The sequence below is a fragment of the Eptatretus burgeri genome, chromosome 5 (genome assembly GCF_056783735.1).
Source record: "Eptatretus burgeri isolate ZD-2024b chromosome 5, Ebu_testis_v1, whole genome shotgun sequence".
Classification (NCBI taxonomy): Eukaryota; Metazoa; Chordata; class Myxini; order Myxiniformes; family Myxinidae; genus Eptatretus; species Eptatretus burgeri.
Window position 1 is genome coordinate 44,909,935 of NC_140965.1, and position 17,178 is coordinate 44,927,112.

General features: G+C 43.7%; 1 protein-coding gene across 2 annotated transcripts in view; it reads left to right on the forward strand.

Moving 5' to 3' along the window:
* The window catches only part of LOC147026341 (angiomotin-like protein 1), a 103,130-nt gene that overhangs the window by 14,309 nt on the left and 71,643 nt on the right, over positions 1–17,178 (forward strand). For both annotated transcript variants that reach the window (XM_085881661.1, XM_085881660.1), the window contains exons 4-7: positions 359–506; positions 10,606–10,898; positions 12,218–12,512; positions 16,274–16,418. In XM_085881661.1, the coding sequence (XP_085737787.1) occupies positions 359–506; positions 10,606–10,898; positions 12,218–12,512; positions 16,274–16,418 (881 nt within the window). The remainder of the gene's footprint in view (positions 1–358; positions 507–10,605; positions 10,899–12,217; positions 12,513–16,273; positions 16,419–17,178) is intronic.

Below are 17,178 nucleotides of genomic sequence, written 5' to 3' on the forward strand. Positions count from 1 at the left end.
GGTTGGTTCAAAATAAAGATAGAACAGAAAAACGGCTATCTCAAAGGGTCGCAGCCCGAATGAATCACATTTATTCCCTCTAAACAACGGGTTTGGGGCTAACTACACACGTACTTACAGAGATATCTCACCTACGGGACCTGAATGGTGGTTTGCGAATTTCCTCAACCGCAACAATATATATATATATATATATATATATATATATATATATATATATATATATATATATATATATATATATATATATATATATATATATATATATATATATATATATATTTTTCCTTGTGAGTGCACATATCTCAAGTGCAGAATTGTCTGTTTTTTCTGACTTTGTGTCTCTCTGAAATAACAGCCTGCAGGTTCAGCCTGGGAAGGCTAAGGGTACAATGGGAACACAAGGCCAAGCAACCTTCTACTTAGCTGGTACGCTTGGTAGCCACAAGGGCCGCACTGAGGGTCGAGCATCACTGCAGAGGAACAGCCCATTGCCAATTGTGCAGGTATATAATGCTGTGATACATTGTCAGTTTAGTTTGAGTTATCTGCATTTAAAGAACACATAATCAGATGCATAAACAGCTGAACTTCTGTTTTCATCATGTGGTTAAATTTTAGTTGTTCCCTTGTATGTTACAGGAAATAAAATTAATTGCCCTTTCCTTTTTATCAATTGCGTTCCTCGACAGTTTCTCATCGGTGTTGAGATCATTAACAAGGCAATTCGTTCTTCTTGACGAAGTACTCTTTACATCGTTGTGACCACTGTGCCCTTTATTGGCACATGTGAGCTCCAAATCATCCCTCTTAATTATTTTATAGTGTTCTGCTCTTATTGTGAGGTTTTTACTGAATTACTCATTGTCAACCTTTGGTTCCCATGCTCCATGAAGGTGTGAAGGGCTTGCGCTATATTGCTTTAGACAGTGTTGTTACTTAATGAATCCGTTTTATTAACTGAACTGCAGATTTCACTCCTGTTAGCATGGATTTAGGTCCATTTCAGAACACGTACTAAGTTTATTTAAAGTCATGTACTGTATCAAGTTACTTTTACTTTTTTCTCCTCGATGTTTTATTATACTGTTCACCGTCATGGAAAAACATGAACCGGCACGTATGTTACTCAACTTTTAAAATTGATACACCTAAGCTTGCTATATATCTGTCACAAAAACAGAAGGTCAGTGGTAGATGGTTATTCGCTCATTTACTCCCGTCGGTAATTCTGCTGTGGTCATTGTGTTTAGAGATGCTGATCCGTGCAAAATTAACCCAGCAGACATGGAGACGTTTTTGTCCCATACACACCGGGTGGTGAGATGGTCATTGAAAACCGTGTGAACATAAATATATATCATATGAGAGAAACGGATGGTGCAGTGCATTAATATTGTTACTGGTTCTATGTCTGGGTCATTAGAGGCTTCCAGACCTTTGACTCTGAAGCCGATGGGCCACAAATAACTCCGCGGCATGACGAGTTGTTCAGCAACCACGGATGTTGTCTGAGATGATTAATTTAATTTGGGTAGGGTCCTCGCATCCAAATACCACATTACCTTCTTGGTAAATTAATACCCCCCCCCCCCAAATGAACAGTGCTTCTCAACGCCCCACTCTTGTCCAATCAGCACTGCCGAGCGATACCGTCAGTGGGATGTTGACTAATCGTATCCATAGTGAAACAGTGGGGTAAAACTGTTACGAATTTGGAAGCTTATTGCACTCAACATTCAGGTCCCTATAGAATAGTTATATCGGTAAGTGTGTGTTTATAGTTAAGGCCCCCTACCTGTGTCTAACGGGAATTACATGTGTGCGCTGCGGAGTGTCGCTGACAACAAATCTCCTTCACTTTACTTCACACACTGACGCCATTGGCCACGTGCGTTCGGCCACGTATGTGGGCGGAGATTTCCATCGCCCTAGACCAGGACTCCGCCCATGAAGGCAGGGGTGTTGCCCTTGTTCAATCACGCCACAGAAAGCGACCTTCCCACGGCACCCTGGCCAATGGGATTGAGATTGCCACAGAGAGCGACCTTTCCCACGGTACCCCGGCCAATGGGGGTTGAGATGGCCACAGAGAGCGATTTTTTTTATTATTATTTTTTTTTTTCTTCTCCACGACGCCCCGTCCAATGAGGGTGGAGAGCGCCTCAGACGGTGATTTGCTCACCCCGGAGGAAAAAGAAATATAAGAAACGCCAGGCTGGGTAGTGGGGGTGGTAAAAGAATCGAGGTGGTGGAGGTCATCATTGTGGTAAAAGGATCGATGTGGTGGTAAAAGGGTCGTGGTTGTCGTCGTGGTGGTCATCATCGAGTTGCGGATTCGAGTCCCGTCGAGCTGGATCATCGTCGCCTCTGATCTCCTTGGCCTTGGTTGATTGGTGCGTGGCCGTTGGAGAGCGCAGTACCTGGTGCTTGGAGCGGCATCGTGTTGCGGGTTCGAGTCCCGCCGAGCCGGATTGTCGAAGACCACACGAGGTGGACAGGGCCAAGCACAGGCTCTGGTCTCTCGCTCACCTGTCCTCGAGCTGGAGAACTTCAATAAAGACCTGATGGGTGCATTTATGTGTGTGGGCCCATCTTTCAGTAGCAACTGTATAAGTGCTTTTGCTTGTACATTGACTGCATTTCTTTTAGTCGGATAACTCTGCTCTTTGTGTGTTCCCTCCCCCCCTCCCCCCCCCCCATTATAAATAAATCCCCTGTTAAATGTTTCAGCTCGTTTCTGTGTATCTTTCATTGGTTTAGCACGCTGCGTGTTGGGAAATTGGGAAGCGGCAAATTGTGCATTTGGACCGACTGACCTCGGTAACCATCCGCTCGGGTTACGCACGGTTCGAGCACGCCAACGGCTCGTTCCGCTCGAGCTCCGCCAAGGGTGAATTTCCCCAGTAGTTTGGACGACGTGGGTATTTATATTAGGTAAATTGAAATTGGCAATCGACCCTATCCCACGCGGTCGACCTATTGGCGATCTTCGGTCCGATAAGGGACCCGTCGGCTCCGGAGTTATCCGGGTGACGACCTATAAATTCCGGGTGTTCGGTGGAGCCGACTCTACTGCTCCATCTAGCGGTCGTGCTTGCCACAGAAACTCTGCCCCACAACAAAACTACCATCTGCTATTTACATACTAGTGTCTAACCAATGGAGAAAAAGACGATTGGGCAGTTTGGAAAGTTTTTATAAAATGTAGCAAAGGATTTACAGAGCAAAAACAGCGTCACAAAGAAAGAACCTTGCCCTGAAACACGCAAGCCCCTTCGTCAGTCACCTTAACATGGATCTACAAATGCAGGCACCTCAGTCACTCCAGGAAACAAGATAAGCAAGGGTAATGGATAAAGTGATGTAGGTGGGGTATGGTGTCAACCCCAACCTCACCCCTACGTTAATTGGATGGCTCACGTGCAACTAAGAAGGTGTATGGTGCGGGTGATTGAGAAGCTTGGAGCTGTGATGTATGTAGGTGTGTGTACAATGCGAGCTCTGAAAAGAACCATTGTGAACTCTGTTAATAGTCCACAGAAATGTGAGTCAGAGGTGTGTGGGCTGAAATATGCAAAGACATAATGTGCATGTGTAAGATGTGTAGGGAGAGAAGACAGTTCTGAGGAGATTTGGTCCGGGAGGTGGTGGTAACAACGCCTGGAAGCCTATGGCTCAGTGCTCGTTCCGTCTGGTACTTCAGCGCTCGTTCTGTCGCATTCCCTCAGTGCGTGGTGTGGTTCATCTTGAACTCTTCAAACTTACGCTCGACTCTTCAGAACAGGACTCGATCCCCTCTTGTTTAGAATTCAGAACTCACTGCTCTGCCAGGGATCTTATTCCCTTCGCCTTTGTCGCCGCTCGCATCCAGCCACGCCAATTGGCTGGCGCGCTGTGATCCAGCTATTGTAATTCGCGCCTGGAGCATGGTGGGGAGGGCTGCGGGTTTGTTTGGTGCCTCGGTGAACATGTGAGCGGAAGGGCCGTACAGGTATCCAACGCGCATGTGAATGCCCACCCGCTGTGATTGGAACCTCGCTTCAACTATCGAAGTGATGGAATGCCGCTTAAATGGTCGACATGCTGGTGAAATTGATTTATTTTTGATAATGCATTTTGAGAATGGAGAACGAGAATGAGGGAAAGGATGGAGCTTGAGAAGGAGGAAAAGGATGGAGCTTGAGAAGGAGGGAAAAGACAATGGTGTTACTGTAACTATCCTCACAGCATATCTTTCCCTTCCACTGATATGAGGAAGAGGTAATCTAACTTTAAAAAAATTACAGATTTATCTAAACTTCAGGATTCCTTTGTGTTGGATGTTAGTCCCCAGGGTCTTATAAAGCCGCAATGATATATATTGTGATGTCCATGGGACTTGAACAGTCCCGCTAACGTAGAATGAGCCGAAACGATGGAGGCGGTTTATCCTTTACAACCCAAAGATGGCGGTTCTAATCGCTCTACCGCAAACAGGACGAGGAAGGTGGCACGAGTCGCTTTTCACTGAGTTAATGATGTTTATTTCTCCAACCAGAAATAATAAGACTCGGCAAGAGGAGGGATCCGGGGCGATTCGACGGGATGGTGGTGTGGGTTCGGGCGTGGGGAAAACACAGACAATTCCAATGAATATACAAATCTCAAAACCTCTGAAGCGCCAGGTACACACACACACACACACACACACACACACACACACACACACACACACACACACACACACACACACACACACACACACACACACACACAAAACGTAGCTGGTCCTGGTGGTCAGGCTGGCCCGTGGTGCGGACGCAACAGTCCCTGGATTGGCGCCGGACGAGCTGGCGTTGCGCTCGTCAGGGGCAGGAGACACCGTGGTACTGTCGACCTCCTGGTGTCGGCCCAAGTCCGCTCACAGCCGCCAGGGAACCAGTTCTGGCGCCAAGTTGCGAGCAGGAGAGGGAGGCGGGTCCGCCCGCCGTTCGACCCCGTACTCCGAGCCAGCAGAACCCCAGAGCCAACCGAGCTGAGGCACGAGGCACAGCGAGGCCACGAGACACGATCAATCCAGGATCGAATCAGCGCAACAACACAGCACACTCCCAGCACAACAGCCTCCACCAGAACGGTTTTTCTGTCCTGATCTTCTTCCTCTTTCCTTTTTCCCCGAACAGAGCCTTTTTAACCTCGAGTCCTCGTCTCTTCCAATCGAGCCGTTTTATTGGCCCTCCGCCGTCGCCTTCCGCCAATCGTGATCACGGGGCGGAGCCATCCGCAGCACTGTCCTGTGACATCACGGCAAGCCTCCAGGGAATACTAAAAGGGGTTTACGCAGACACACTTACCCTATCCCGTATCCCTATCTAATTACGTGACAATTATCATTTCCCCCTTGAAGAAATGGACATTTACTAGACAACTTATCACCACTGAATTGCTACTTATTACATTGAGATCCTGGTACACTCGAACAGCATGGCATACCTAATTAAACATCCTAATTACCCTTTGAATGCATACCCCCCCTCAGACGTAACAATATATATATATATATATATATATATATATATATATATATATATATATATATCTTCTTCTTCTTTCGGCTGCTCCCGTTAGGGGTCACCACAGCGGATCATCCATTATGATCCGCATAGTGATTTGGCACATGTTTTACGCCGGATGCCCTTCCTGACGCAACCCTGGTCGCCTCTTACGACACAGGGATATGGTACACCTATTTTAACCGGGGTATACACCGGCCCAGTATACTGGTACTCATTTCGCCGACCTCGGAAGGATGACAGGCTGAGTCAACCCCCTGGTGTATTAATTCAGTGGCTCAACGGGGCTTGAACTCAGGACGTCTTAGATCCCAAGCCGCTGCCCTAACCACTGCGCCAACACCAGGCTAACACACACACATATATATATATATATATATATATATATATGTATGTATATATATATATATATGTATATATATGTATATATATATATATATATATATATATATATATATATATATATATATATATATATATATATATATATATATATATATATATATAGAAATATTTCAGGACCCCAGCATTCACGGGGTATACGTTCTGGGAAAACCACACGAATGTTGAAACTGCGAATGTGAGGGAATTGTTTCAATGGGAAATGGGGGGTTAGGTTCCAGGGATTTCCCGACCCGCAAAAAATCCACAAATGTCAGGTTAAAAATCTGTGAGTGTGGGGGAAAAATCCACGAGTGTTTGGTCATTGTTACAATGGAGACAAGAGGGATAATGTTATCGGTTCGATGTGGTTCCTGGTTCATGAAAAAGGCCGCAAATGACAACACCACCAAAGTCGGGGAATTGGTACAATGGGGACAAGGAGGATAACGTTATCAGTTCGTGGCGGTTCTTGGTTTGAAGGGGAAAGTTTTTAATGTTTAAGATGTGTTCAACCACGAATGCACGATTACAATTTCATTAAAGATGCTTCCAGATATCAAAACGATACCATTGCCAATTTATTGAAGAATGCATTTTAAAGTCGCTTCACCATACAGTACTATGCCGTGAAACAAAAACGAAAAACAACATCATGTACCGTTTCAATTTTTTTACTCAACAAACACAGCACACATAACTTTGCAAATTGATGAAGATGATGATGATGATGGTGATGAAGATGAGGTTCACTGGGTATAATAAGTCTTGATAGTTAATATTACTCCCGAGTCGAGCGGTTGGATGATGGAGGTGGTGTTTTTAGCTGCAGGAACATGACCTCAATGTTTGGGTGAGCGCCGTTCATGTCCGTGGGGTGGCCAGGAGCGTTGTCAAGCAACAGGAGTACCTTGAACGAAAGGTTTTTTTCCTGCCAGGTACTTCTTGACCTGAGGAATGAAACAGTTATGGAACCAGTCCATAAAAAGTTCAGACGTCACTCACGCATTCTGTTCGCCCTCCAGTACATGGGCAGCGCCTGATTTTTTTTTTTTTTTTGTTCTTCATCACACGTGGGTTCAGCGAATGGTAGAGCATCATGGGCTTTACCATGAAGTCCCCTTCAGCATTTGCACAGAGGAGAAGGGATACCCAGTCCTTTGCGGCCTTGAAGCCAGCTGCTTTGCTCTCGCGTTGAGGAGAACGTTCTTGTCGGCATCTTTTTCCAAAACAAGCCGGTCTCATCAGCGTTAAAGACCTGCTCCGCGAGGTACCCCTTCTCCTCGATGAGGCTCGCGAGTTCTGCAGAAAATGCCTTGGCCAGGTCGTGGTCCACGGAGGCATGCTCCCCTATGAGCTTGATGTGTGCATTGTGGGTAACTGCGGGAGGAGTGAGTAGTCTGCGCATTGTTTGTGGGAAATTTTTACGGGTGATGCTGTATTCAGCAGTTGATAATAGATGTGGTGAGCGATGCCATTGTGTAATTAGTCAATATGTAGCTTGCTGCTAATTTAACTAATAGATATGCTGAACGTTTCCATTCTTTACCTCGCAGGACATGACATCTTTCCTATCTACAGGTAGATTATGCTGAGCGTTTTAAAAATGTAACAGCTCAGATGGTGCTGTTTGTAGCAAGATGGTGATTTACACTAAGATGTGCTGAATGTTCCCATTCTATAATGTCCGTCTGTGGTGACTTGGTAATTACTGGATACATCAACTGATACTGTGAGTGTTTTCATTCTGTAAGTAACTCATGGGGGATGGCGTCGCATGGAATGACGTGTTACACTAGTGAGACATCCCACGAAACTATGTTTATGCCGCGAAGCTACAATACAGTATGTACCATACCGTATAAAGTGTACATGGTGAGACGTCCTGTGAAACTATGTTTATCCGCGAATTTACAATACACGTACAGTAAGCTGGTCATGTTCGTGGCTCATGGATGACGTTTTTTGCGTACGTACATCCAGATACTTTGTGCATGGCTTGTGGAAAATATTGTTGCAGTTCTGGAAACCACATGCCTCTAAGGCAATGGCATCCAACATGCAGTGATCCCCAGACAGTTATTTAATTAGTACACGTGCAGTTTGACCTTCCCTTCATGTCTAATGGGTCAACGGAACGAAGTGCGTTGTGTGGGTCTCATAGTTAGGTCTGATTATATCTCTATATTCCTTTCCACCATCAGCGAGGCCGCCACATAGGTACATATGAATGTCCTCGCGGAGGCCAACAAAGGCATTAACTCCACAATGAAAAACCCTAAACTCTGAGAGTACTGTCTCGCGGAGGCCAAGAAAAGCATCAACACCACAATGGCAGACCCACGTACAGCCCCGTGATAATTACCATCACACTGTACGGGACGCGCATGGCGCACATCTTTGTTCGGGTCTGCACACTGGCTTACAACGGCGCCTTACCGTCGATCTTCACTCACCACCGCGGCCACCAATATCTCCCGCGGACGGCAAAGATCTTCTCGCACCTCCACCTCTGCAGCCGCCACCAAGAAGAGGCATGCTGTACGGCCCGGATGACTCGGGCTGCATGGCGTGCGGACAGAACAAGCGCATTGATCAATGCCAACCGCAGAGCGCTGGGGATGCCCGAGTGGCCATGCGGGGCCGATGCGACCCTCGGCCAGTCGCCGAAGCACGGGCTGGGAATTCGGTACAAGGCGATTCATATCACGGGGTTCGGAGTGGGACAATTCTGCGGCTTGGCCGTGTCTCGCCGGATGTAAAATGGGGTCACTTCCGGCCGTGGCAGCTAGGCCGCATGGTGGCCGGGGTCCAATGGGAGCGCCCGATTCGGGAGATGACGCATCGCTTCAGGTCGTCACCCCCACCCTACACCATGGACCTTATAAAGGACGATCGCGAAGCCGTTCGAGAGCGCTCAACTTGCCTTAAAAACTGTGATCTCTATATTTGCCGCTGGCTCCAGCCACCTGCCTGATTCCGCCTGCCTCTTGCCGCTGGCTCCACCCACCTGCCTGATTCCGCCTGCCTCTCGCTGTTGGCTCTACCCACCCACCTGACTCCGTCTGCTTCTCGCCGCCTTCTCCACCTACCTGCCTGGCTCCACCGACCGCATTCTTGTCTGCTGGCTCCACCTACTGACCATTCTCTGGACCGGTGCACACGCTGCGCCCGGCACCGTAACCATGCAGGAGACAACGAACCAACTCTCAAGTAGGGATCGCGCAGTGAAGAGTCCCCCAGAGTGTACTGGGTAGCGTGGCCGGCCGACCATGCAAGGTATTGCGAGACCATTAGCCCTCATCTCCTCTCCTTTCTTGTGATTATCTCCTGTGTGTGTGTGTGTGTGTGTGTGTGTGTGTGTGTGTGTGTGTGTGTGTGTGTGTGTGTGTGTGTGTGTGTGTGTGTGTGTGTGTGTGTGTGTGTGTGTGTGTCATGGCGCCTGTCCTCACTTAAGTTAAGAGTGTGGAAGAATTATATCGGGATAAGTCTGCTCTGTGTCTGCTTTAGTAAGTTGCTTGTCTTGTTGTCACACCTCACAGATTCCTTACTATCCCTGCTTACACACAACAATGAATCTATTCATGGTGCCACATATTTTTCCTCGCCTGCCTGTAATAAATGCTTGTGTAGAAATGTTCCCAGCTCGTTTTTGTCTTTTCTTTCATTGATCTAGCATGGTCCGTATGCTAACCTAGCCGGGACTTTATTCCCAATGATCCGTTCTTCGAGCCAGTACGTCCTTGGCAGTGTTGCTCGGCTGCATCTCACCCAGTAAGGTGACCCCGTTCAGACAAGGTGTACTGAGGGCGTTTCCTTTGGTAATTGGGTCACGTGATTAATTAGGTAACCGGTTTAGATGGAGGACCCTAGGTCACGTGGTTGAGTTATTGGCGTTCATGGTCGGTTAGTGACCTGCGGCGTCACGGAGTTATCCATGTGTGACTGCCTGCGATTCCGGAGAGGTTGGTGGAAAGCCGAGATAGCTTCCCCCCCTCGTGGTCCTCTCACCCCGACCCCCGGCCGCAACAGTGTTTTGGAACTGTGTTAGGCTCGTGGCTCATGAAAAAAATACATTGCCGCGAATACGTGGGGCAATTTCCCACGAATGTAGAAGCATGTCGCAAATTAATTATCAACCACGAATAGGCGGGACCCGCGAATGTCCGGGTCCAGGTCCGAGTGTACTTTTTTTTGTTTTTGTTTTGTCCATATCAGAACATCACGTTCACGCTTTCCACAGAAAAAACAGCAGTACTTGAAATGACATTTAAAATCTATAATTTCATCCCAAGTTCTTTCAGTGAATGTTTTTAACAAAAACCATACTCACACATGGATATCGTTTTTGTATGAGATGCACGTATTCCATGAAGCATAATGCATGTCAGAGCTTGCACATATGCACCCAATAATTGTTAGCCTTATTCATTTTCTTTGATTCTTGTTTTACTTTTGTATTCACTTCATAATTGCAATGAATATTTTACATTGGTGAAAGATGCAACTCGTTTGGTGTGTTTCCATTTGGCACATCACTTCGATTCTGTTTCATTGTTTGTTCTGAATAAATTAGCATATCGTTGAAACAAATTATGACTATATCAATGACAATAGTCTGGAGGTGTATGTGTGATAGTGACCTACCTGCATTCATTTACACACACAGGATGATGGACTGAAGGATCTGAAGCAGGGGCATGTCAGATCACTGAGTGAACGACTCATGCAAAAAACGCTGCAACACAGTGGTGCCAAGACCTCTCTGCCACAGCCTGATGCTGTGCCTGAGGTTTATGGTGCATCATTCCGTGGACCACCACCAGACTACCCTTTCATTTGGGGACCCAGTGTCCCTACAACTTCACTCCAAAGCATTTGGAGCTCCCCACCTCTACCTCCTACTCCAGCAGCGGCAGAGATTGTTCGTTATCAGGCCCCACCTGAGTACAGTGCAACGAGGTAGGGAAACAAGAGTTGGTTTCCCAGGAATGCTCTTTTTTTCTTCTTCTTTTTTATTTTAAATTTTTTCATTATTTATTTATTTATTATTTTAACTTTTGGAGTACTTTGTGTTCTCTTTAGTTCGGTACCTTAATGTGCATCTGATTTGATTGATCAGCAGTCCCTCTGAGGAACAGGGAGTGAGGAGGTCAAGTCAAGAAGTGAATGCATTAAATCATCTCGCTCAATGAAGCTGGTTAATTTTGGCACATTCCTCAATGTTTTGTTCACTCAATTTTATTCCCCAAACAAGAAAAATATAAGTTTAATGCTTTGGAAATTTCACATTTTCTTGTGTACATATAGAGGAGGGGGGGGGGGGACCATAGCATTGCTTGCTTAAAGTAAATAGGTATATAGGCATCGTTATAAGACTCGTTATTTATTTAAATTATCAGATTTCAGTTCAGATTTTGACATTTATTTAGTCTGAACAATATCTGATCCTCAAAGCCGAAATCATATTTTGACGATATACTTTAATCATAGAGTCGAGAGTTAATCGTGGAAAATCTTATCTAATAATGCATGAAATCACTCCAAACTCCTAATTTGAAAACTACAGCACTTACAAAAGCGATGTATACAGTGATTCGTAGCTTTGATGACAGCCATTCGATAATATGAGTGAGGAAAGTGGGGGAAAAAAACAAAACCTTATCATGAAGAAATCGTTGCAGCCTGTTCAAAATCGAGACATGGTTGAGCAGGCCGAAAAACATGGCGGCTTCAGACCCCAGCGAAGTTACCTAGGATATGCCTTGAGAACCCATAGAGAACGGTGACTGAGGATCACTTGATATTAAATATGACCGTTAATTATCTCCAAAAGGGGTGTTTTAATGAATTCAAACACCCAATTTTCAGTCATGTACTTCCTTGGAGTTTTCTTGGTATGTAGGCAAAGTTTCAGGCTGTTAGGTTTCATGGATTTGGAGTTATGGAGGAGACACACACACACACTGACATTTATTAGTTTTGATTAGCACTCTCCCTCTGCAAGACGCTAAGCTGGACAATATTTTCCTCTTTAAATTTTTTTTTTAATAATGAAGTTCCACTTTTAATTCTTCTTTTTTTAAGGTATTCATACCTGGCATAGAGATCTTGAAACTGCACAACCAAATTTTACAATTTTCCTTTCGCACTATAAATACTTAATTGAGTTACATAAAATGGAAGAAGTCCTCATGTTAAATGTAAGTAAAATGGAGCAATCATACCAGGTCATTTTGGCATGTCGGTTGATTGATTGAGCTCATACATGTAAATTGCAGACAAGCCACATCAACAGTGTCAGCAGCAGCAGCTACAACCCCATATCATCAATTCCATAGCCCATCTGGGTCGCAAGGTTCTGTGAGCAGCCTTTCTGGGATGACCGTCCTCTCACCAGCGGGACTACCACCTGTTTGCCCTTATGGCAGCCTGGGGTTTACTGGAGCCTTTGGCATGCACGGTCAAGAGGCTTTGGCTCGGGTCCAACACACAGCCAACATTTTGGCAGAAAATAACAGAGTCTTGCGCTCTGAACTGGATTTGGTGTCTGAGAAGGCCACCCGTGTTCAGAAGGTCAGTTTGATATTGTCATCATTCCCCTTTTTTTAATGTATATATTTTTTGTTTCTTTACTATTCGAGCAAAGTATTGGCATTTTCTAATGTGCCATTGTTTTCTGATTGTTGTTAGTTCCATTGAGTTATCATTCTGTTAAATGTGGAAACTATACTACTAACTGATAGTCAGTTCAAATGGATGACGTGTGTGTTTGATAGGCATTAGAGATTTCTACTGACTGACAAATGTTGATCTATTTTCACCTTTACCTTTGACATTCAGATGAATGCAGAATATATGAAAGAACAAAATTATTGTGATGGGGGGTCCAAGGGGCTAGGGGATAAATAAAAGGATGGGGTTGGAAGAGAGGGAACTTTCTCACTAAATTTTTTATTTAACTTTCAGTTCTTATTGCTGAAGAAGTATTCTTATTCCTTTCATATACTGTATTCACAAATCAGGATGCTTCTGTTCTTTCTTGTTTGTCACCATTTTATTCTTGTTTTACACTTCAGTGTGTGTTGTGTTGGAACAAGATGTGAGATCATTATCTCAGCCACCGAAGGTGGACACAGGTTATGTTTTCACCCTGTCTGTTTGTCTGCTTGTCCGTGAGTGGGCTATCTCAAAAAGTTATTGACGGAATTTAGTTGACAGGCTGGCTGTGTGATGAGGATTTAGATTTTGGTGAAGATCCTGATATGAGGATTTTTGTTTTTAATTTGAAAGTGATTCTTCACCATTGAGAGATGGGGCCAAAAACAATATATAGCACGATATCTCAAATAGCTGTGGATGAGCGGGTTTTGACAAAACTTGGTGGATGAGTTGGGTAGGTGAAAACAACAAATCGATTAGATTTTGGTTCAGGTCCGGATGCAGATCTGACCATCAAGAGGATACAGAACTTAAAAAGTTCAGCCTGGCTTCCATCTGAAATGAGCTGTTGCATTAACATGCTCAACTTGAGTGACTTTGTTCATATAATTTATTTTTGTACGTCAACCTGTGATTCATTGTTGAATTATATCACCGATAGGTTATTATTTGACAGTCTGACTGTCTATAGCAATTCACACTCGTCAACCTTTGAAAGTACAGTAATACCTCACTTAACGCTGCCCCATAGAACGCTGATTTGTTATAGAGCTCTTTGTCTTGGAGAATGTTTTTAATATAATGGTACATATATTGATGGGCCTCCTCCTCCTCTATCACGGTAACCATGCATCCATGGATTTGATTTACAGTGCATATTTACTTGTACAAAAATATGACCATCCATTACTCAGGTTTTGAAAAGTCCATTCAGAGACCTGAAAAGAATAGAACAGCACGAGTCATCCACAGATGGTAATACAGTCATGGAATTAGGTGTGAATTATAAGTATGTGCAGCTTTCAATAATGCATATAAACCACGCAGTTGGCACACATCTAGTATGGAAATTGCAAAACTTTTTGAACCCCCTCATTTGTATATGGTTGAAGCTTCTGAAGACCCTAATATAATGTGTATTGAAGAGGAGATTGGACGGTGGTTTAAAAGTTGCCTTCCCACTGGTAGGAAGTGATGCAGCATTTCAGAGTATTAAGAGGATTATCTCCACATTTCTTCAATCTTAATTTGGGTGTAGAAAAAAAAAGTCATTGCACATAATCTTTCACGATCGACCAATTTTTGTAAAGGTGCAATTGATAATACATATATCGTGAGGGCATGTGTTTTACCAAAGAATTTTGAACAAATACTGAAGAGCCAGAGAGTTCAGGAGGAAGAGTATCTTGTTTTTTTGTTTTTTTTTCCAATTCATTCATCTCTAAAACATGAATAACTCGGACAGCACTCGGTGGAGTGCATACCTCCGCCAGGCTGAACGGTTTACGTTTTGTATCCCGCTGATAGGCCAGATCTGCATCCGGACCTGAACTAAAATCTAATTGGCTTGTTCTTGTCACCGACCCAAATCATCCACCAAGTTTCATCATATGTCCATAAAATTTCATAAATCTGTCCTTGGCACACACCCAACCTGCCCACAAAGGTTTGTCCAAATCCATCCATAACTATTTTTGAGATATCCTGCTCACAAACAGACAGACAAGGGTGAAAACATAACCTCCATCCACCTTCAGTGGGGATGTGTTGAATGTCATCCTTACTTTCATGGATACTTAATAGTACATCACCTGTAGCATCTCAGAGTCCAGTGTAACACTCAAAACAATATTTTGTTGGCACTCATTTACTGAATACTACATTATGTGGCCAAAATAATATCCACATAACAGCTCTACCATGAAACATCTTCCATACATATCGTTTTTCATACCAAACACAAAAGGCAATGTTTCTCTAAATTATCATGCTTCCTGACATTAAATGACAAACTAAATTTTTTTTTTTTGAAATCTAAACTAAAATAGAAATTATCAAGGCTTGCTGCGTTTGGCTGAATGGTATTTAGCGGCAGTTGGCTAAATCAGGTTTGACTGCATTAGCATTGAGGAAATCATTGAAAGTGCATTTTAGCTTTAACATTGGCAAGATTTTCAAAATTTTCACTATTTTATTCAATATATGCAGAATACTTTTATTGGCAGATTGCCATTTCCTTTTTAGCTCGCCTGTTCGAAGAACAGAGAGCGATAGCGATCCCCCCGGCGTGACCGTGAAAATGTTAGTTTTTGGTGCAAGTTATTTCCTTTCTAATGTTTTTATCTACCACACTATTTTTTACTGATTACAATATGCAAATACATACATTGCTTTAAAATTATTTGGATCAGACTTCAGTGCAATGCTTTATAAAAAATATTATTAGACTTGTCTTTTAAAAACGATAAATGTATAAACAGGCGAGTATTGGGTGGCTTTGACACCAACTCTCTGGTTACACTTTTATTATTCAACATAATATAATTTTAAGGAGACCTGTCTTAATGATTGGAATCAGATGTATTTTGTATGACAACTTTAAGGAAGCGTTGAAAATGATTCCAATCTTAACTAGAAGGGCACTCGGTAGAGCACATACCTTCGCCACGTAATGCCTGATCCGTGAGAAAATATCGGGCCCAATACATTTTTGAAATAACGATATATTGTTTTTGGCCCGATCTCTCAATGGTGAAGAATCAGCTTAAAAATTAAATAACTTTCGTATCCAGATCAGGATTCGGATCTTCACCAAAATCGAATTAATTTGTCGTGGTCACACACCCAACCTGTCCACCAAGTTTCATCCGAATCCGTCCACAACTTTTTGAGATATTGTGCCATATTTTAGTTTAGCCGTATCTCTCAATGGTGAAGAATCACTGAAAAAATGATCGGATCCGGATTCGGATCTTCACCAAAATTGAATCTGTTCTTCCTTGTCACACTCGGAACGTGTCCACCAAGTTTCGTCCGAATCCGTCCATAACTTTTTGAGATATCGTGCTATATATCATTTTTGGCCCAATCTCTCAATGGTAAAGAATCACTTATAAAATTCTAGTAGTCAGATCCAGATCTTCACCAAAATCTAATTGGTTGGTCCTTGTCATACACCCAACCTGTCCACCAAATTTCATCCGGATCTGTCCACCACTTTTTGAGATATTCTGCCCACAAACAAATAAACAGACAGAGAAGTGTGAAAACATAACCTCCTTCACCTTTGGTGGCGGAGGTAATAATATCTGTTAAGTTTTTGTTTTTGTCTTTGTGATTAGATGGTTGATGGAAGAATTATTCTTTGTTATTTGCATGTTTTTTTTTTTTCACAGTTGGAACAGGAAATGCAGCGTATTGTGGAGCACTATGATAATCTGGTGAAGTCTACATCAAAACGTGAAAATTTAGAGAAGGCGATGCAGACGAAGCTCGAGTCAGAAATCCGACGGCTCCATGAATCCAACAGGGACTTGCGTGGTAGGTGGTAAGACATGAAGTGTTTAATTTTTCAGAGGCCAATACAATGGAAGTTTGTGTTTTTTGCTGAATGAATTAGAGCTGACAATTATAAAGACTATACTCAGCATAAGATTCTTTGAGTTAGACTTTAAAAAAAATTGTTTAAATAGTTTTCTAGCACACTGTGCTAGCCTGGTGTTGGTTTGGTGATTTGGGTGGCTGATTTCAGATATTTGGGTCCTGAGTTTGATCCCCATTGGCTATTGAATTAGCACCAGGTGGGATTGACAGCCTGTCATCCTTCCGAGGTCGGTGAAATGTGTACCAGTGTACTCGTAGAGGGGCACAGCATCAACGGCACAGCCTTGCTTCCAAGAAATGATGGCTACCCCGGCAGCCAAACTGCTACACGCAATAACGGAGTTCAGCACATTGTGCTGTCCAGGTCTAGCTAGCGCCATCAAGAGCCAGAATTGGCCCCAGGGCAATACTAAGTGTAGGGTCTTCTCCATCCGGGCCCTCTTCATACATGTATATATTTAAAACAACCTCCACGGAGGTGTTTGTATTTTCAGTCAGAACCATATGCCATGTTTAAGGGAAATTGAGGTGTTTTTCACTTATTCCTACATGCGGATTCATTTCACCCAAGCTAACATTCCTGTGTTCATTTGCATCATTACCTTGATTATCATGTAAATTGTTCCCACAGTAGTTTATTTTATGAGGGAGGGTGTTACTACCCATGCCTATGCCATACTGTTGTGGGCCGGGGTTC